Below are 19,928 nucleotides of genomic sequence, written 5' to 3' on the forward strand. Positions count from 1 at the left end.
CGGCCGTGCCCCCCGGCCGCCTCACCTGCGCCGGCCCCGCCGCCCCGCGCCCGCCGCCGCCGCGGCCCCTCCGGCCTTTGTTGTCCTCCCTCCTCCCGCTCCGCTCCTTCTGCCGTCAGGCGCCTCCGCGCGCCGCAAAGCAGCGCGCTGCCGCAAAGCCGGCCGTCGTAACGCCCCGCGCCCGCCTCCTTTAAAGCGGCGGCCGTGAGGCGGGCTTGGGGCGGTGCGAGGGTGGTAAAACACGCACAATCCTGGATAAAACACACAGAACTCCGGGTAAAATACGCACAAACACTGGTAGAACACGCACAGACTTCACCGTGACCCAGCGCTGAAGCCGTGAGGTGAATGTGTGAAGGAGCCTGCAGGGAGGCCTCCGAGCAGGGACCTGGCTCTGGTCCCTGGGCCCAGCAATGGCACAGGAGGATGGGCAGGAACTGATGCCCAGGAAGTTCCACCTGAACACGAGGAAGAACTTCTTCCCTGCGAGAGACCGAGCCCTGGGACAGATCGTCCAGAGGGGCTGTGGAGTCTCCCTCGCTGCAGATATTCCAGAAATCTGCAGTTTGCTTCTTTTAACAGACATGTCTGACCTCTCTGTGCTTCTCTGGGTGCCTTGGGCATCATTAGCTATTCCCCAAGTCAGATGTACACAGCTTGAAAATACAAAGCAATAACTTTGTATACAAAGCAGAAAAAAAGAACAACCTTCTAAGAACTCCGTGGATTACGCATGAGTGTGTCCCCACCCCTTGACAAAGCTCCTGAAGTCTGCTGGCCCAGGAAGCATCAATAAAGCTGTGGGCACCCACGCACGGGTCACTGCTCTGTTGATGTGGTGGCACTGGCAACTCACTAGAGGTCACTGGGCTTTGCTCACTTTAGGGTAGTATAACTTTCCACTGTGGTATTTTTCCTCTTGAATCCTTGTGTTGCTAATAGAGCTTGTCTCAACAACCCGACCTCTATTTGTAATTTTCCTGTTCTTGTCTTTCTACAGACGCGGCTGTGTGTCACGGTTTAACAGCTCCCTCGGAAGGCTGGGCCGAAGTCATGCAGCCACTCCTGTCATCCAGGCTGGGCTTGCTCCTCAGCTGGTGCCTGAGCCCCTCCAGCAGGGAGGTTAGTGACAGCACACGGTGGGATCTGCTTTTTTGGTGCCTCAGTATCTTTTGATCATAGTTGTGGAATTAGGCTAAGCTGGAATACTTGCACCTTGGCCTAAGAGAGTGCGGCCAGCAGCAAGGAGAAGCCCTGGTGACAAAGCTCAGAGCCACAGCCAGGCTTGCCGGGGTCACTGGGAGTGTCACTGCTGTGTGCCAAGGCTGAGAGAGCTGCTGTGTTCTGCTCTGCTTAGTAAACCAGTGCTATTAATGAGCATTTGACACTTTCACAAAAAACGTGTCAGTCTGAGATTTCAGAAGGTTTTTAAAGTAGTGAGAATCTGTTTCTTGCTTAAGCATGTGAAAATCTGATTCTGCATATACAGATTGCAGAGAATTATATAATATCTTTAAAGAAACAGAAAAAAAGGTTTTATTGCTGTTAAATACTTGCTCTTTAGTGATAGCAATATTTTCATATGATATTCTAAAACGTTTGTCACATTTTATATGTCAGTAATCCATTTGAAAAAAATAAAAAAAGCAGTTCAGTAGTTTGCAATGACAATTGGTGAGCAGTTCCTGTTCCATCCATGGAGTGGGTGGTGTGGTGTGTTGTTTAATTCTCTAAGAAAAGCAAGAATTTTTTCCCAACAGAAGTTACTTGCCAAAACATAAGGTGTTAAAACCTTACCAGAACTTACAGTGGATAAATTTTTGTCCACGTAGTTTTTGTGGAAGAATCAGTGTGGCCTCCTCATTAAAATAACCAGCCCATGAATCCTAGCACCACAAAGATCTGCCAGTTATTAATTATTAATCAGCAAACTAAAAATAAATGCAAAAAATAATTTCTCCTCCTCTGCTAATTTTGAAATAGAGAAGTGTTCTTGTTCTTCTTGCAAACAAGGCAGTCACAATGATTACAGTAACCTTTTTTAAAGAATATTTTTTGGTTTTGTACAGTAGTGCCTCTGAGCCCCTGGCATTTGTTAGGGTGCTTTTTCACTGTTTCAGAATTGATTGGGAGGCTCTCAGCTTCCTCTGAAATCTCAGAAATTTTGCTGTGTTTTACAAGTATTTCAAGTGAGAAATATTAAAAATTCTCAGCTGTATGTACCTTTGGCATAATCTCTGTAGTCATACTATCCTTAAAAACTTGCTTAAAGAGTTGAAGTAAAATGTCCTTTGTCCCAAACTTGTGAACAATGTATAATTTGTTTTAATTACTGGCAACATACTACAATAGCACGTGGTTTATTTTCTGCAACTTATCTGATAATAAAAACATTCTTGGGTAATGACAGAACTGCAAATGCTATTAACCCAATTTTTTTAAATGCCTTATTTAGTTTTCTCTTCATAGTTTTGTGATAGTTTGTCTCCATTTACTTCTGCTGAACATCTGAACTGAACATACAGTTTTTTTGCTGAATGCCTGACAAGAAAGTAGAATAATTTTTGTCACCCTTCTCAGTTAAAGTTATCTGAGTTATGGACAGATTCCTTCTAGTGCAGTATTTCTGGAAAAGCATCCATCCTCTTAGTTACAGTCCCAGCCTTACACGGCCTTTGGGAGAGGCGTGTTTCCAGTTCAGAGGAGTCTTTTCAGACCCAGAGCGTGCTCCGGGCCCGGTGTTACATCCCGGGTAAACGGAGCTGGGCCCGGGCTCCCGCCCGTGGGTGCCGATCCCGCTGCCGCTTGGGAGGCGCTGCCGGGGCTGGGGTGACACTCGGTGACACTCGGTGACACATGGCCCCGCCCGTGCGGGCCGCAGTGATACACGTGCGATAATTTGTGGTTTTGTTTTGGCTCCGCGAACGAATGCCAGGCACCACTAATGAGCGAGTGTTTGTGTGCTCGGTCGGTAGGGACACACCTGGGGCGCTGGGGAAAGTCTGCACGGCTCGGGTCCCTTCCTGTCGATCCTGCTGCGGGGGCACGGCGGGCAGCTCTGCCCACGGGCTGCGGGAGCCAGCCGCAGGTTTCCGCACTGATGGCATCATGCCGGGATGGGGATGACTGGAAGTGGCTAATATTTCATAGACTGCGACACAGAAACCTGTCCTTGGTCTGGAAAAGGACACTTCGGTCTAAAGATGTTGGGCTGGCGTTAAAAATAGATACTGGCGCTGTCTCGCTGCTTGCTTTTGCAGCAGAGGTCTTTTGAATTGAGAGGGAAAAAAAAGAGTTAATGTAAAGCTTTTCCTCTTTTAGATAATTTTAAGGTCAATCACGCCTTTAAACTTACGGCGCGTGCTGGTTTACACGCTTAGGTTTGCACCTCAGAAGATGCGGAGCTTTGGGCGTGTGACTGTAGGTCCTTGAACGTGGACGGGGGCGTGTTTAGCAAGCCTGACGAGGAACAGGAGTAGGAATGGGAACGGCAATGAGAATGGGACCAGCAGTGAGAATGGGAACAGCAATAAGAATGGGACCAGCAGTGAGAATGGGAACAGCAATAAGAATGGGACCAGCAGTGAGAATGGGAACAACAACGAGACCCGAACCGGCCGCGGCCGCCGCCCCCCGGCGCCTTTTGAAAGTCACCAAAGTTTCCGAAGCGCGTTCCGGCGGCGCTGATTGGCCGAGCGGCCCGCCGCACGTGACCGGCAGCCAATGGGGCGGCGGCACCGGCCGGGCCGGGAGCGGCGGTGCGGGTGCGGCGGGAGCGCGGTGAGAGCCCGGCACGGCCGGGGCAGCGGGACCGGGATCAGGGCACGGGGATCGGGATCCTGGCTGGCTGCGGCCCCCAACCGCCTCCTGCTTCTGGAGTTGCTCGTGCCGGCGCTGGTGGGGCGGGGAGCGGAGCGTGGGAGCCGTGCCCGCTGGTTTAGCCCCCGCCCGGTTCGTGCTCCGCATGGGAATGGGATCGGGAGCGCTGCCCCGCTGACCTCCTGGCTTGCAGCTGGAACCATCAAGGTCAGGCGTTTAGCGGAGAACAGCGTGGGGTTTCCTTAGGAGTCGCTGGAGAGTTGGAAGTGTGGGAGCTGGACTGGTTACTGAGGAGAGGAGGGTTTTGCTGAATTCAGCCTTTTGGTGGAGAAGCCCCAGAGAAGGCGATAACTGTTCACTGCTGGCTGCGGGATTCTGTAGTAATCCTGGTGCTCCCGTGACCTCTCCCTTTTCTTTCTCTTTTGTGGTGATTTTCTTTTGTGTGGCTTAAACAAAAGAAAACAGGCCCATGTGTTACAGGAAGACCCTTTCAAGGGGAATATTTTAAGCAAATCTGAATTTCAAAGGATGGGAAAGCTACTTTTCGGGAGCAAAGAGCTGGTTTGTTTTGGTTTACATTTAGGAAAATAATGTCTAATAGGAGCTTCATCATCTCTGTCATGGATAATTCAGTAGTACTTGTGGTACTGTTTCACTTTTTTTGTTATGATATGAATTTCCTTGACTTGGACTATTAGGCATTGCTACAAAGGTAGGCCAACATTGTTCACCGAGCTAAATGTTCTTTCGTGAAGAAAAAGTTCAGTATCAGGGTCGTTTTGACTCCTTTGTTCTAGGACCGAAACAATCTAAGTTGGGGCCTCATGAGTTTGGGTGAATTCAGACTGATTCCCAAACTGAAGTTCCTTCAATAATTTTGTGTGTTGTTTTCCCCGGTGCTTGCTTTTTCCTGAGGAATTTTGCAATTCTTCTCTCACTGGTATGAAATTGTTTCCCACAACGTTTATGCTGCCGTGTTTTATTGCAAAATTCCAGTCCCCACCCATGATCGCTTCCACTTCCTGCATGATGTGGAGCTTTGTAATGCCTGTGAGCAGCGCTTGTGGCAGGAAGCCTGGCCAGATGTCTCTTCTGGCTTCGTGTGTGCGAAAACAAGCAAGGTGCAGCCAGTGTGTGCCTGTTACAGGCTCTGACTTTCTCTCCTCGTTTTTTCCACCTTTCCCAGTGTTTAAAAAAGCATTTCTAAAACCTCCTTTACCCCTCTTTGCTCTCCCTGCTTTTGTAGTGAGCCCAGACAATGAGGAGTTCCTGATTAATTTCTCTTCAGGCATTTTGCATATTGTCTCCAAGTTGTTAAAAATCAAGGGGAGAAGGCAGCAGGGGAAAACCAGTCATTGCCCTACCCTTTCTAAGGCAGTTTAACAAGACTTACATAGTTTTTATTTGCACTCTTCTTAGAAAAATTTCAGGGAAAAGAAATTTAAAAAAGCTTTAATACTTTGTATCAAACTTGGAATTTTTCTTTTCAGTTTAAATTTGTATTTTTCATCTTTGGTTAGTGTAAAAATCCCAGCTTAGTCTGAGCTAAGATGAATGCAGGGAAGGAAAGTAACAGGTCTTCTTTGAATGTTGCAGCAAAAAAGTGCCTGTGGCACAGGACAGTAGCCACATCTCTGGAATCAGGTCCACTGTCCTTCCATGTATTTGCAGTTGAACAATTAATTTTAAATTATAAGTACTATTTAGTAATGGTGACCATTAAGCAGAACAAACTCTTAATGGATGACATCCTCATTGGGCCTGTACCATAATTTCATGGTCACAGAGACATCCCTGGCATTGAGGGGTGCAGCCCCTTGGTGCTCTGTGAATGTTCACAGGGGTCTCTGAAAGCCTTATGGGTTGTATGGATCAGTTAAGAAAAGTTCTTCTCTATGCAGCCCTACAGTCTCAAAAAATGCCAATTACTACAGACTTTTAGTTCTTCCAAAGTGTAATACGAGAATGTAGGAGCCAAATCTGAGCATATTGAAGATTTTGAAGGTGGTGGAAGCTGCCTTTTGGTTCCAAAGGGTTGTTTGAAAGCTTCTCAGAGCAAGATGTCTTGCAGTTCATTTTTCCTGAATTATTTTTGTTGACTGTCCAAATACAGATAGTTCATTTATTATAATGCTTGTGTCAGAAAAATTATTTTGGTTTTTTTTTCTTTTTTCTTCATAAGTGTGCTGCAAGGGTCAGTACTTGTGTACACAGTGTACACAGTGTCTTGAGCAGAAGGACATGCTGATTAACATCAAAGGCACTTTCAGTTCACTTAAAAATAACAGAGGAGATGTGACATAAACTATCCTAGGTCAAGAATGTTAATTATGCTTGGTCATGATTTTCTTTTTAATATGCAGTAGAACTATTTGGAAAATCACTCCTTACTCACACTCCTTTTCCTCTTTTTTTGCTCAGTGCATTTTTCAGCCTTGAACCCTTATGCTGGAAATGTGTCAATACATTATCAGTTCTTTTGTTTGTTTGAAGGAACACATGTAGCTTTGGCTAATGAACATTTTGTGTCAAACTCAGTTATAAAAGCTAAGGCTTAGTAACTTTTCTCCTGACCTGCCAACTCCCCTTTTAAATAACACTGTAATTTCTGTGAGTGTGTAGCTGATACTGGGCACTGAGGTATGCAGGCACAGCCCCACTCAGCTGTGACGCTGTTTACTCCTTGCTCAATAATCTGGTAATTACTTGGGCTGTGAAGAGGAACTGGGCTTTGTGGCATTGTTTGGGTATGTAATAATTGGGCTTTAGATTGCCGGACTGCTTTGAGTACTTTTGTCCATAGTAGAGGTAAGAGCTACTTGGGTTTGTCTCAGTAGAGTTACTAAGTAGGTGGCTGTTACTCAAACCTATTTATACCAGATAATTTTTTGGAGAGCAAAGTCTTGACACAGGTCAGAGATATTTTCTTCCACAGAGTTCAATAGATGTGCAGTGTATGCTCATTTTCTTTAGCTAAGATGTGCTGCTCAAAGGGTCTACTCTAGCATTTTATGAGTATCATAAATAGGAGTAGAAAACAGGGCTGACATCTAAGTGATCTTTGAAGGCTTCTGCCATCCCTTCTTTGTTCCGTCAGAATTACCTCTAGGAAATATTTTCCTTAGCAGAACTGGAATTGAAATTTGGTAGAACTGTGTTTCTTGAGTCATTAGATTTCCATGATGCAGTTTTGTGACAACTGTCACCGTCCTGAATTGTTCAATTTCACCTCTATTTGCTGTTCGTGATCTTATTTAGTTTATTTGGTATCAGTGTGGTTAAATTGGTAATGTCTGAGTGGAATCTTTGCCTCACCCAGGGCAGAACACTAGGTTTGATGTTTCTCCATTGTCAAGACTAACTAGTATGAAATTATATTTGTTGCTGACCCGTTTACCAGAGGGTGTCATGCACATCACAGGGCATTTATTTTATTTAATTGTGGTGTTGAGATACTTAAGTCCTCAAGTGGGAGTGACCAGCTTAAGGGACTTGATTCCCCTGTGGCTCTTTAGTGTGTCATTCCCATTTGGGACTGTGTCCTGTGGCTGGGTTTGTGCTGGCACAGGGACAGCTGGATTGTCTGGATTGCTGCAATCTTATCTGCATACCTAACCCAGCCAGTGATATCCTGCTAAAACCTCTGGGTAGCTTTTACCCTCCCTTCTCCCATGGCTCTCTGAGGTATTCAGATATCTTGTAGCTATACATGGATTTTGATAGTTCAGGTTTAAAGTTGGGTAGCTTTGTCTGTGTTCACCTAGGAAGAAATTTTTCTCCTGTCCAGCAGTTAAGTCCACAAAAAACTTATGCGTTCCTTTAAATGTTAATTTAAGAAATCAGAATCTTGTCTGATTTCTGTCTCTTTGAAGTTTCTGTTTAATTTCATGGTAGGTGTCTTTAGGATTGTTGAATTGCAGTGTGTTTGGAGCTGAAGTTGTACCTGAGTCTTTCTTCCCTTGTGTTCTCTGTGCACTGGCACAGATGCAGCTCAGTTTGGGGTTTGTGTACTCAGAGGTGCCAAAGGTGCTCACTGCTGGGAATGTGGTGTAAGCCTGCAGCAGCTTTGGGAGAACTGGGAGGAGTGATTTAGAAGGAATTCTTTCACATTTATGGTCAGTCTGACAGAGTCCTATCAAGGCTGGCCTTTAGTTTGGTCTCCAGGCGATCAGTGACTGTGTGGGAGGGGGAGTGTTCTGCTCTTCAGCAAGGAGGATCAGGCTGCTCACTGCCTGAGTTCTTACTCTTGACCCTGTAATTTTTCAGGGGGGAAAATGAAACAGGAGTTTTAGACTTTGAGGACTCATTATGGAAGACTCAGAAGGACATCACTTCAGCTCAGTGGAAGAGGAAACCAGATACTGGAAGGAGTTGGCTGTGAAGTACAAGCAGTGGTAAGGCAGTGGCTTCATTCCTCCAAGTGGTTGGGTAAGGTGCATAACACTTCATGCAAAGACACAGCTCTTTCATTGCTGCTTGTTTAGTTTGTTGGAGGATTATTTCGATAGAATTGTTTAAGAATATAAAACACTTCCTTTAATCTTTCTCTCTTCCTCACTTTTTCTTATTAATAAATAACAGCTTTCTTTATATTTCCAAATAAATAATAGAATTGAATAGTGAAATAAATGTGTGATGGCAGTGGACAATTGACAAACTAAAGAGATGCCATATATCCTCAACATCTACAGTGTGAAGACACTCTGGGGTTTTTCTGTTTATTTGGACTTTTTTTATTTCTTTACCAGTTTGCTATGGGGTTCCATGCATGGCAGGGAAACATTTGCTTATGCTTCTCTCTTCCTGTTTAATACAGAGAAGGGCATATAGCCTTCTGTGTTCAAGAGCAGTGTTGTTTTTACCTTGAGTGTACAAGAGATGTTGTTTCCGTTGTTCATGGTGATGAGTGTTGCTGGAATTTCTCTCTAGTGCTGAGAGTACGCAGGAGGAATTGCGTGAATTCCAAGAGGGGAGCCGAGAGTATGAAGCTGAGCTGGAGACTCAGCTGCAGCAAACAGAGTCCAGGAACAGAGACCTTCTGTCAGAAAACAGCCGCCTGCGGATGGAGCTGGAATCAGTGAAGGTGAGAGCTGCTGGTGCACATCCTCAGTGCAGGGGGGAGCAGGGCAGGTGTTTGCAGACTCTGCCCCATGCTGTCACCTCAGCATTACACAAAAATTGACCAGAAGACTGCAGAAAGGAAAGTCTTGAAAAGTAAAGAGATGTCAACCTGTTGTCTGCTGTGAGGATTCTGTGTTCCTTGGTAGCGTTCCTGGAGCCCTCTTCACAGGTAGTGCCTGTGTGTCAGGATGGATTTCAGATGGGAGAGAACTGTCCACAGTGGAGTGGAGACTGAGTGTGAACACAAGAGAGCTGCTGTTCTATTCCTTCTTCCATCTATTTAGTGCTTTTGTTCATAGTTTTCTTGCTGTCTGCATCATGCAGTCACAGATAATATTGCAGAACAATCAAAGTACAAACATTGCAGCTGTGTTTTTGCATTATGTAAGGAAGCTCAGTTTAAAACCCTTTTTACATAGTTGTGTATTTATTATCTGACATTTCAGATAAGCTGGGAAGCAGCAGCTGGTGGGTAACACAGAGAATTGAGAGTCATAAAACAGTTTTAGTCCCGGTTTTGTTACTGAATGTCTGTCCTTGGGGAAAAATGAGTTTTTCTTTTTGCACTTGGTTAGCATTCTGTGAAAATAAGAACCAGCAGAAAGGCATTAACTTCCAGAACTATAAAACATAAAGAATATGAATTTATTGAGATGGGGCTTCTTAACACAGTGGCTTAAGAAACAATGAAGCTATCTAGAGTCTGGAGAGTGATGAGGTGGTGCTGTGCTGATTGACAGGTTCAGGAAATACTGGTAAGTTCTCATTAAGTTTGGAAAAAAATCGTCACTGAAATTGGTGACTTTTTAAAGTTTTAATTTAGCCTTTTGTTTACAGATGAGTTACAGTCACCCAAGAAATACTATGCTATGTTTTGTAGGGCTAGCTCAATCTCTGTAGAAGCAAAGATTAATGTGATTGCACTTCTATTCAATCGGATGCAATAATGAGCTAATGGGAGTGAAGGTATTTGTATAAGTGATTAATCACCAGACGAATCCAGATTTGCAATGCCTTTTGTTTAAACTGTTGTCCAGATTACTGTCTGAAGGAAATACTCTTCTGTTCCAGGCAGATGTCCTGTCACTCTAGCAGTAGCTTAGCCATTTCCTCCACTCCCTGCTTTTTGATAGCAAGACCTCCAAGACATGTTTCATTGTATTTATGTTGCTTTAATACTTGTTGTAGCACCTTAGAAATATTAGTTGTTGTGCTTGTTGTATAGAGTATGGATCTGCTGTTCCAGGTAGCCACATAAACCCATGGAAGCTAATGGGTTTGGGGAGAAGATAAAAGTTTTAAAAATAAAATCCATAGTTCGTTTAATTGAGGAGTGTGTATATGATTTTTTTTCTCTAAAGTAGCTGGGATGAGAGGAAGGGCCAGTGAACCAGGCAAAACAGTGAGGAATGAAAATAGTAGGAAGCAATACAGAGCCCCAAAAAGTGGAGGGCAGCCATATTTTAGAAAATCTGAAATGATTCTTCACAGTAGATAACTTTCTTAAAATATATTCTGCTTGAAATAAACCATTCAACAATTGGCTATTCATGCAGCCTGAAAAGTGCAGTAACAGCCTGCAGTGAAGGAACAGAGCCACCATTGAGGGCCAGATCAGCTGATAGTTTATTACAATTGGCTAAAAACAAAGACTCAGACCTTGCAGTTCTGGTCTTTTATCTGAATCAATTCAAGAGCAAAGCATTAATCTCATGAAGCTATTGAGCAGCAGTGTTAACTGAGCCCATCAGGGGTTGGGATCTGCATCTAGGTCAGCACCAGTGAACTTTGCCAGGCCCACACAGCTTGTGGCTCTGGGCTGACCAGCCCAGTGTGTGTGCCTGCTCCCCCTCAGAAATCAGAGCTCACACTACCTAAAAACTGATGGGACTAGTGCTTTGCAGGGTTAGTTTAGAGAGTCCTGAGAAACTAATTGAAAGTAATCTGCCTCTTGGAGTTTAGAGGCTCCTAAATGTTTCAGAGATTTGGAATTACAGCAATGTCACCACACTGCAGTCAAATAAGGATTCCTTAGTTCAGGATGGGTATCTCTTTCCCTCCTCCTTGTCTATGCATTTCATGTGCTAAAATAGCTTGTCTTCACATTATCATTCACACTAGACTTGCCATAGTTTTGAAATTCCAGTGCATGGATTTGTTTCCAGTGACTTCAAGTGTTTTGTACTTGAATTCTGTCTGGAGAGCACTTCAGGAATGTTGCTTGCCCAGCAACCTTGAAGTTTCCAAAAAACCTCTGGCATGTTGAAGTGGTCTGGTAGCAAGGTGGTTGAGTATAAAGCACTGTAATAGTGTGCTCTGGAGCTTTCCCTGTCACAGGGGAAACCTTTCCCATGTCACATACTGTGGAACTAACTCCACATTTAGTGGTAGTGCAGGAGAGAGAGATCTGATGTGGAAGCTTAGTCTTCCTCCCTGCCTATGCCTGTCTTAAATGTACCCTTGTATACATGGTTTAGAGGGAGACAGATTTTGGTTTAGGTTCCCAGAAGTGTATCTGTACCTGAAATGTTCTAGAGTTCTAAACCTGCTTTGGGCTAAAAAAGCTACATGAGCAGTGCAGAATCTTGCTGATTTCACAGCAGCATGTAACACAGTCACACTTGGAATTTTCTTTTATTCTTCTTACTTTGGCTCCAGAATATTGCCTGACTTCATATTAGGATTGAAAATAAGTGACTCCTCTTGTGTGCTTTGTGTATTGCTTAGAAACTGTGCTGAGTCAGGCTGTAGGGGAGAGGCAGGGAATGGCGTTGTGCTGTGAGTGTGGGAATGTTCCCTAGCACTTCTGTTTGATAAGGAGTGGCAGGAAGACCTCTTGTCTGCTGGCAGCCCAGAAGTGTGTGAGCAATTGAATTTGTTGGCATTTTACCATATGTAAAATGGTGTTTCTCAAAAATCTTCAGAATGTCTGTCTCTGCCTTTCAAGGGGCTCAGACAATGCTGCAAAAAGAGAACGTGTTGCTAAGTATCTGATGTGCTGTTTGATTTGCCTTTGAGTAGGAAAAGATTGAAATGCAGCATTCAGAAGGATACAGGCAAATCTCTGCGCTGGAAGATGACTTGGCACAGACAAGAGCTATTAAAGAGCAGCTTCAGAAATACATTCGAGAACTTGAGCAAGAAAATGATGATTTGGAAAGAGCAAAAAGGTGATCTGCTTTTTCTGTATTTTTTTCCACCTCTATTCTGTCCTGCAAGCATGGTGGCACTGAGCTGTTTGTGACACTACTTGTTAGCATTGCCATTCTGAGCTATCACTTGTCTGATGATTGTGTTGAAGAGATTTGTTGCAGATGGGCAATGTGATAACTTTTTTTTACCTCTTCCTGACTGCACTCTTTCATATATTACAAGCTAAAAAAAAACCAAAACCAAAGCAAACCAAACAAAAATGCAAATGTCCATTTTCTTGTGAGAGAGAGAGTCCTCCATGTGCTTGAAGGATCTGGTAGTGACACCTAGTGCACTCTTTTTCAGAGCCACTATAATGTCCCTGGAGGATTTTGAACAGCGTTTAAACCAGGCTATTGAAAGAAATGCTTTTCTGGAGAGTGAGCTGGATGAGAAAGAAAACCTTCTAGAGTCTGTGCAGCGCCTGAAAGATGAAGCTAGAGGTTAGACAGAAGTTATTTTTATCTTTTCCTTTCTTTCCCACTGCCTTGTAGCTTTTCAGTCCTCTCTATATGCCTTAGAGCTGGGTTTTTAACTTTGCTTCTTTAAAACTTAGTATCTGAAATGTAGAGACAAGTAAGGAAACTGAAGAACATTCTGCCCCTTCCTTGAACTCCTGACATTATTCCAGAGCACTCACAGAAACAAAAGTCTGTTCCAGCCTTCTCCTAATCAGGGCTTCAGGGAGTTGAGCCAGTCCAGCTGGGGCATATGTGGCTTCCACAAAGGTCAGCTTTAATACACATTAACCTCATTGTTTCCTGGGAAATGGAGCCAATGAAGCACTAAGGGAGGGCACAGGAGGGCTGTGACTGACTTCTGATTGCCTTGGAATGCACTGGCTTTTTGTTATCTGTCAACAAGTCTGGGTGAGAAGAGAGAGACCCTGGAGCTGGACAAACATCTGTTTTCAGATCTTGGATTCTGTGCCCTTGAGTGGTATCCATAAGCTACAGCCAGACAGAAGTGCTCTGTCCCTTGACTAGATAATGATGTGGCTTCCACCTGGCCTCAGCTCAAGTTTCCTTCATGTGGAGACCAGGTTAGAAAAGGGTACAACAGGTAGGATCTCCACCTTGCAGGGAGCCAGAATGTAGCCAAGGTGTGCCAAGTTCAGATATGTCTGGAGTAAGCTTTTACAAGGATAAGTGACTTTACCTCACCTCCATGAAGAGAAAAATATTTTGACAAAAGATTACCTCTTGTTTTTGTCTTGGTGGCTGCATACTCCAGCACTTGCTTTGTGTTGCTTCCTTCATAGATCTACGACAAGAGCTTGCAGTGCAGCAGAAACAGGAGAAGCCCAAAACACCAATGAGAGCTCCCCTGGAAGCAGAAAGAACAGACACTGCAGTTCAGGCCTCCTTATCTGTGCCCTCAACACCCGCAATGCGCCGGACACCCATCAGCATTCCCACCCCTGGGACCTTTAGGAGAGGTGACTGGCAGGGAACCAGCTCACAAATACCATTTGATGCTCTTGTTTTTGCTATAGTTTGCTCCCTTCTTTTCATTCCTGCTTTAGCCACAGAATTCAGTGTGTAGTGTAGTGTAACCTAAATCAAATCATCATGGTCTCAGTATTCACAGACTGGGATTTTTTAAGTTTATTCATAGCCTGTTCATTTCCAATTGATTTGAACTGTCTGGAAATAATGAGGGATAAGATGAGCTGTTGGTACTTTCTGTTAGTTCACAACTGTCCCAGAGATGTTGGTCTGATTTAGGGGAAAAGCTTTAAAAACCTGTGTGATCTTTAATCTTCTTCCTTGAATCATCTTCTCTAAGACAGTAGGGTCAATTTATTTATTTTTTTTTTCTCTCCATGAGTAACATACCCTTCTTTAACCTGCCCTGAAGGTCTTGAGGACAGTTATGGTGCCACCCCTCTCACACCAGCTGCAAGAATATCTGCACTTAATATTGTGGGAGACTTGCTGCGAAAAGTGGGGGTGAGTGATTACCTGCCAAAATTCCAATGCTTTTGGAAAGCTGGAGCTCTTGGAAACTGCAGCCAGCATTACTGTTCAGAGGAGACTGAAAGGAGTCTCTTGCCCCCAGGTTAGCTAAGTGTGGCCTTGGGCTTGGTCTGGACTTCAAACATTTCTGACCAACCCCCAAATAAAAATGGACCATGCTTGTTTTTCTAAGTTCTAATCCAGATAAGGATAAGATCTCCCTTTATGAATTTCTGGAAGTGCATGTGCAGAAAAAATAAGTCAGCATGAGTAAATTGAGAAGGGATCTGTTCCTGTGAGAGCAGGGAAGTTAGCATGCTGGTACCTGTTGTCCAAAAAGCTTCTGGTGAAGTTTGCCTTAAGAGTCCAGTGGTCTTTTGAGCAAGGCCTAATGTCCTGCTAAGCTGTAGTTTGATATTTGAGGTAGTGCTGATGTTGGGAAAGTTATCCCATGACTTGTGTTAACCTCCTTATGCCTTGGTGCTGTGTTGTGACAAACATTTTTATGGGGCTTTGATGGGCTGAGCTGCAGAACTGATACAGCCAGAAAGCAACTCAAAGGTGGAGTGGTCTAGAATGGGAATATGGGAGGGAGAATAAGTTATCTGTGGCTCATTCCCTCTGGTGTACCACCCAATACATGTCTAGGGAAGCTGATCGCTCATATGAATGTTTAGTAATCTAAAAATTTATGCCTGTAAGAAAGATGTAAAAATCTCTCAGAGGAAAGTGAAGATTTTGTGTTCCTGCTGGTGAAGAGCATCAGCTCCCTAGAGAAACAGAGATTCATCTTTAGAGAGATGACTGTCTCATCTCTTCACAAATTCAGAGCTCATGTGGCACTGGGGTCTAGCAGGTTCCGCTACTGGACAGCTCACTCTTAAAGAAAAATACCCCAAACTCCCACACTTCAGTGCCATTTTGGTGTGTCACTGCCATCTTCTGAAAGAGAACAATCAATCTGATACTTGCCTCATCTGTTCACTTCAGGCTTTGGAGTCCAAGCTTGCATCTTGCCGAAACTTTGTGTATGAGCAGTCTCCAAACAGACCTTCAGTGTCCATGTACATGAACAGAGATGTCCTTGAAACACGCCTGAGTCCTCATCAGCCTCTGTGTGACACAGGGTGAGTGCTGGGCTCTGCTGGTGTCTTAGGGACAGCTGTTGGGTGTTGGAACTTAGGGACTGATATTTAGTATATAAGTCTTTGTTTTGGTAGAGACGTTTTCAAAGTATGTGAAATTCAGTTATTCAGGATTATGATTTGAATGTTTCAGGTCAGTTTAAAATTTGGAGTCACTAAGCTGATGAAATTCGAAGACTAGCTGCAATCAAGTTTTGAATACCTCGAATCTGAAGCAAGTGCAAGATGTATTTTATTATAAATCAGTGTTTATAGGGACAAAATACAACAGTTCTTGCTTGTTGGTTCAATTTATTTTATGCTTTATGTTCTTGTACAAGTGATGTCACAGGAATGTTATGGCATGTAGGGAGACTTCCCTTATCATAGTTAAGATTCTCACTTGTGAGAGAACTGGAAAAAAGGTGAATAGTGGGTCCACTGAGAATGCTTTACAGTTGCTAAGATGTGTTTTTAAGTAGCAACTGACAGGAAGTAACCTTAATCAATGTACACATTCCTCTGAATGTTTGAACCAGTTGTCTTTTTTTAATCAATTGACGAAAAATCAGCAAGGTAATTGCAAGTTGACATTCAGTGTCTGCTTAAACTCTGCTAATCCTGCACTGCACATTATTTAGGTTCTGTGTTTAGGTAAGTGAAGTGCTTATAGTGCACTTTGTTTCAGACTTAATTATTTTGCCAGACCCATGTGCTAGTTTGTCCTGGTACCCAGTGCCCAATAGTGTTGTTTAGAAGGAATGTTTCGTGAGGTAGAAACCTCATGAAAGCTCCTGCAAAAAAGCCTTAGGGGCCATATATTTACATATGCATGAGCTGATTGTTGTCTACTGCTGCAATGCTAAACTGAAATTCCAACACCTGTAAAAGACTCAGAGGGAAATGGAGCCCTGTGTTACAGTGAAAACTCAGCCCAGTTAAGGAAGTTTGTGCATTGCTGAGTGCTGTTCTCTCATCTCAGCTGAGTGGTTTGTTCTGGACATGAGCAGTTGTTCTGAGCATGGTAACACTCAGTGAGAAATGCCCTGACTTCAGTTTTGCATTTGCAGGATGGTGAAACGCCTGGAGTTTGGAACACGGCCAGCACACGTTCCAGGACCCATGAGCCATCCCTCACAAAGTGTTGTCAAGATGCTGCTATGAAAAGCCTGGCTGGCTTTGGGAAAGGAGAAGAAATGTGTATTTCAGACCTTAGTTTTAAAGAGAATATCAATGAACAAGCAGACAGCAGTGTCAGGGTAGGTGAGAACTGAACAAGCAGTCACAATTGGTAGTGGCTTCCAGTGGCCTCTGGGCAAGGTCTGTGAGTGACAAGGTGTGACAAAGCAATGCTGACTGTGTCAGAGCAGGACTGGGAATTGCTTCCTGCATCAGCTACTGTAAATAGCTCCTTGAAGGTTGCTTCTTTTGACACTACCAAAGCCATAGTCCTCCTGCCTACAACACAGCAATATTCACTACGTAGCTCCTTAGGCTTTGGCTTCTGGTGTTAATATACCACCAGTTCTGGCTGGAATTCTGCTTTCTGCCATGGGTGTTGTGTGCTGCAGTCACCCAAATTAGAGGTGTTTTTATGTGGAGAAAGGTGTATTTCTGCAGGGAAGCTACTCAGCTCCCCATGGAGTGTTTGCTGACCAGAATGTTGCTGCACAAAAACCTGCCTCTGTGACAAGATGTGTAATGGCAAGACGTTTCTGTAAGCAATGATTTCTCATTCAGAACAGGTCATGGTTAAAGGTGAGACATGTCTCGTGCTGAGAGTGCTCAGGAGAACTCAGAGTTAATAGCATGTAGACTTTTTTTTTTAAACCCCATAGTGGCTCATAAAGCCTGGTGGTTGTAGGAGGCCAAACCTGATCAAGTTTCTAGTTCTAACATCTTGATAGGTGGGTTTTACTGCTTTACAAACCTCCCTTCACTAAGGTGCCTTGGGTGTTAGTGTTTTTTTATTTTTCTATATGAATATGTCAGCTGTTACTAATTTAGAGATGCTTTTTTAGCCTGAAAAGCCCTTTATGCTAGAGAACTGTATATAGGTAGAGAATGTTGTTTTTAAATAATTTTCCCCCTGAGAATATTACTGCATTTGTTTTTTAAATGGAGTAGATTCATTCCCAGTGTTAATGTATTTTATGAAAGCCTGTCCTTGCAAAACTAATCATGACAAACAATTTTTATGTTGGTGGTTTTTTTTTTTTTTTTTTTTTTTTTTTTTTTGTGGCAGGGGATGAGGAGAGCTTACTTGACAAAAGAATACATAAATGGGTTTGGTTTTTTTTGTTTTTTTTTTTTTTTAAGGAAGTGCTGTGAAAACAGCCACTGAGGCCACTATTTCTCTAGAATATGTAAACCACAGATGATTTCCATTTCTCAGTCCACCTATGAAGTTGTTTAAACTGGGGAGCAGAATAAAGCTTATTTTGAATGTGAATTGTTGATGCATTTTGAGTTTTTTGGCAAGTTATTACTGTCTTATACATGTTCAATTTGCTGGTTCTGCTCCAAGCATTGGTGCTTATGACCATTTAATATGAAGTCTGACTTGCTTGTCTTCTTGTTCCCACACATGCAGGCTTCCAAACTGTTGACAACCAGCTCTTGAGCATCTTTACAGCTCTGTGCCTGATCAGGCAATGATCAACTCTTATCCAGTAACTCCTTACCCCTCTCTGCTCATCTTTATTGCTCTAAATGGATTCTTCCTTTACTCTTTCATGAGGAGAGAGAATTCTCTGGGCTCTGGTTCTGCTGGCTAAATGGTGCCAAGTCTGAATCCCCAGTTCGTGATCTCCACACTCGTGAAACAATGCTTATATTTAGAAGATGACTTCTTTAGCTGTCAAGGTGGATGTTTGTGCATGATTTCCTCTCCCTGTAGTCACACTCCTTAAGGTTCACTTGCTGGTCAATCAAAGGCACCAAGTAAGCTCTCTGCACTGGATTTAGAGTGATTTTACATCCTGCTTTGCTGTGCATGGCTCCCTACTGCCCCGCTGTGACCACAGAGCTGCTGCTGTCTGAAAGTGCTTGAGCTGCAAGGGTTTGTGGCAGGTCCTGGTAGCTCCCAGAGTAAGTTGTGGTCTTCCTGGAGTGCTCCAAAAATAAAAAGTAACTGCATCCTGATCCCTTAGTGCAGAATAGCTTGGCTTGGATCCTGCATTCAGTGTGGGCTGCTGTTTCTAATGGTTTCAGCCTGCTCTAGAGGCTTGGCTGGAAATATTTCTGCACACCAAAGGCTGGGTTCATTGCCCACAGACAGACAGGTAGGGCCCCCACTGCTTTCCAGCTCCTGCACCTGAGGGCTGTGAGTCTCTGCAGGTCCTGTGCATCCCAGGGCACCTCAGCACTGTGTGTCCCTGAGGGAATCAAACCTGTTCCCTGTGCTTATGTCATTTGACTTCCAGCTCAGACTTTTTTTGTATTTCTTCAAAAGCATTACTTCAAAGAAAATCAGGGTTTTGTTCTAATGATTACAGATCAACTTTTGTAAGGAGTATTTGGGTTTTAGAGAAGCTCTGCTGCATCCCTTCCCTTCAAGTGACACCTGTACACAAGAACAGTGGAGTCATTTTTATAGCCTTTTATTAGTGTGTAAGCACATCCATGGTGCATATAAAACTGTAACAGTTGGCTTAATTTGAACAAATGATATTTTTCAGTAAGTGATCAAAAAGGCACTTCCACCTTGTGAATTGTGCATCAGGGGTGTAGTAGCCAGGAGAAAACCCTATATTAATTGAATACTCAAAACAAAATGGAAGTTTAAGAAAAGATTAACTGACCAATGCCTTTTTTCCCCCTGCAACAATCTCACAGATCCTCTGTAGACTATAGTTTACTGGGCTTTAAATCATTTGAGCTACTAGAACTCACTTTCTGCATGATTCTCAAAGTGATTTACTCTGTTAAAAATCCCCACCTTTTCCAATAGGCTTCATGGTACAAAAAGTTTTGGAGTACTTTTAGTGTCAATCTATACATTGGAGACAAGGCAGTTGTGCTTTTATCTGTCAGAGGAGTGGGTGTATGTGACCTTGACACTAAGAGTAGACTTATACAGTGCTAAATATCGTCCTCCCTCCCTTCCCTTGCTGCAGTGCAATTTTTGAAGCGTGTTTATTCACTGGCTTTTGTTCCATTGAAATCTCCATCTCTTGCATCCATTTCGTCATCACCTCCATCTGTTGCATTCTCAATTACTCTTCTGCCTCCAGATCTACGGGGTGGGGCAAAAGATGTTGGCTCATTTCCCCTCCTGCAGTAAGAGGGGAAAAAATAGGAAAAAGAAAATCAGATGCTAGGTCATTTGGAATCCTCAAAAATAAGCAGAGTTTTGTAACAGGACCTGTGGGGCTGATGGTTCTAAATGCAGAAAAGCCAAGAGCTGTGGGCCTCTAATTCCACTTTCTGTTCCGTAACTTGTGAACAGGCTGAGATTCCCAATTGCTTGGAAATTAGATGGGTTTCCTTTTCTTGTGCTTGTGTCCTTGTCCTCCTCTCATCAGTCTCATCAGCCCCAAATTACCCCCACTCTTCCCCTCATTTCACTGTTTTCCCCTAAGGGAACTGCAACTGAAGGTACTTGAAAGGAGTGGAGAAAGGGAGTGCTCATACTCCACAGCAGAGGAGTGTCCCTCCTGTGCCTCTGGAGGAGCAAGCAGACAGAGCAATTTGTACAGAATTTCTGCCCACC

At 43.7% G+C, this 19,928-nt stretch overlaps 3 protein-coding genes across 9 annotated transcripts in view; 1 reads left to right on the forward strand and 2 right to left on the reverse strand.

The window, feature by feature from the left end:
* The window catches only part of MARF1 (meiosis regulator and mRNA stability factor 1), a 30,672-nt gene extending 30,527 nt beyond the window's left edge, over positions 1 to 145 (reverse strand). For 4 of the 5 annotated variants that reach the window (XM_041401414.1, XM_041401415.1, XM_041401412.1 and 1 more), the window contains exon 1: positions 26 to 145. The gene's annotated coding sequence lies outside the window, so the exon portion shown is untranslated. The remainder of the gene's footprint in view (positions 1 to 25) is intronic. The other variant, XM_041401411.1, reaches the window with a different exon arrangement.
* Positions 146 to 3,737: 3,592 nt separating this feature from the next.
* On the forward strand, positions 3,738 to 17,665 carry NDE1 (nudE neurodevelopment protein 1). Its single transcript, XM_041401919.1, has 9 exons — positions 3,738 to 4,026; positions 8,086 to 8,213; positions 8,749 to 8,902; positions 11,962 to 12,110; positions 12,439 to 12,575; positions 13,394 to 13,570; positions 13,993 to 14,084; positions 15,081 to 15,217; positions 16,285 to 17,665. Exons 2-9 carry the CDS (start codon positions 8,128 to 8,130, stop codon positions 16,376 to 16,378), a joined length of 1,026 nt encoding a protein of 341 aa, XP_041257853.1. The 5' UTR covers positions 3,738 to 4,026; positions 8,086 to 8,127; the 3' UTR covers positions 16,379 to 17,665.
* A 1,135-nt stretch (positions 17,666 to 18,800) lies between these two features.
* MYH11 (myosin heavy chain 11) overlaps positions 18,801 to 19,928 on the reverse strand; it is a 54,387-nt gene continuing 53,259 nt past the window's right edge. For 2 of the 3 annotated variants that reach the window (XM_041401917.1, XM_041401916.1), the window contains one exon: positions 18,801 to 19,490. In XM_041401917.1, coding sequence (XP_041257851.1) covers positions 19,352 to 19,490 — 139 coding nt within the window. In that variant the 3' untranslated portion in view covers positions 18,801 to 19,351. The remainder of the gene's footprint in view (positions 19,491 to 19,928) is intronic. The other variant, XM_041401918.1, reaches the window with a different exon arrangement.

Source organism: Onychostruthus taczanowskii, unplaced genomic scaffold (genome assembly GCF_017590055.1).
Source record: "Onychostruthus taczanowskii isolate IOZ18803 unplaced genomic scaffold, ASM1759005v1 scaffold19, whole genome shotgun sequence".
Classification (NCBI taxonomy): Eukaryota; Metazoa; Chordata; class Aves; order Passeriformes; family Passeridae; genus Onychostruthus; species Onychostruthus taczanowskii.

Coding starts and splice junctions, on each gene's coding strand:
- NDE1 (XM_041401919.1), top strand. CDS start 8,128: ATGGAAGACTCAGAAGGACATCACTTCAGCTCAGTGGAAGAGGAAACC. Junction 12,576..13,393: donor CCTGAAAGATGAAGCTAGAG/GTTAGACAGAAG, acceptor CTTCCTTCATAG/ATCTACGACAAGAGCTTGCA. Junction 14,085..15,080: donor ACTTGCTGCGAAAAGTGGGG/GTGAGTGATTAC, acceptor TGTTCACTTCAG/GCTTTGGAGTCCAAGCTTGC.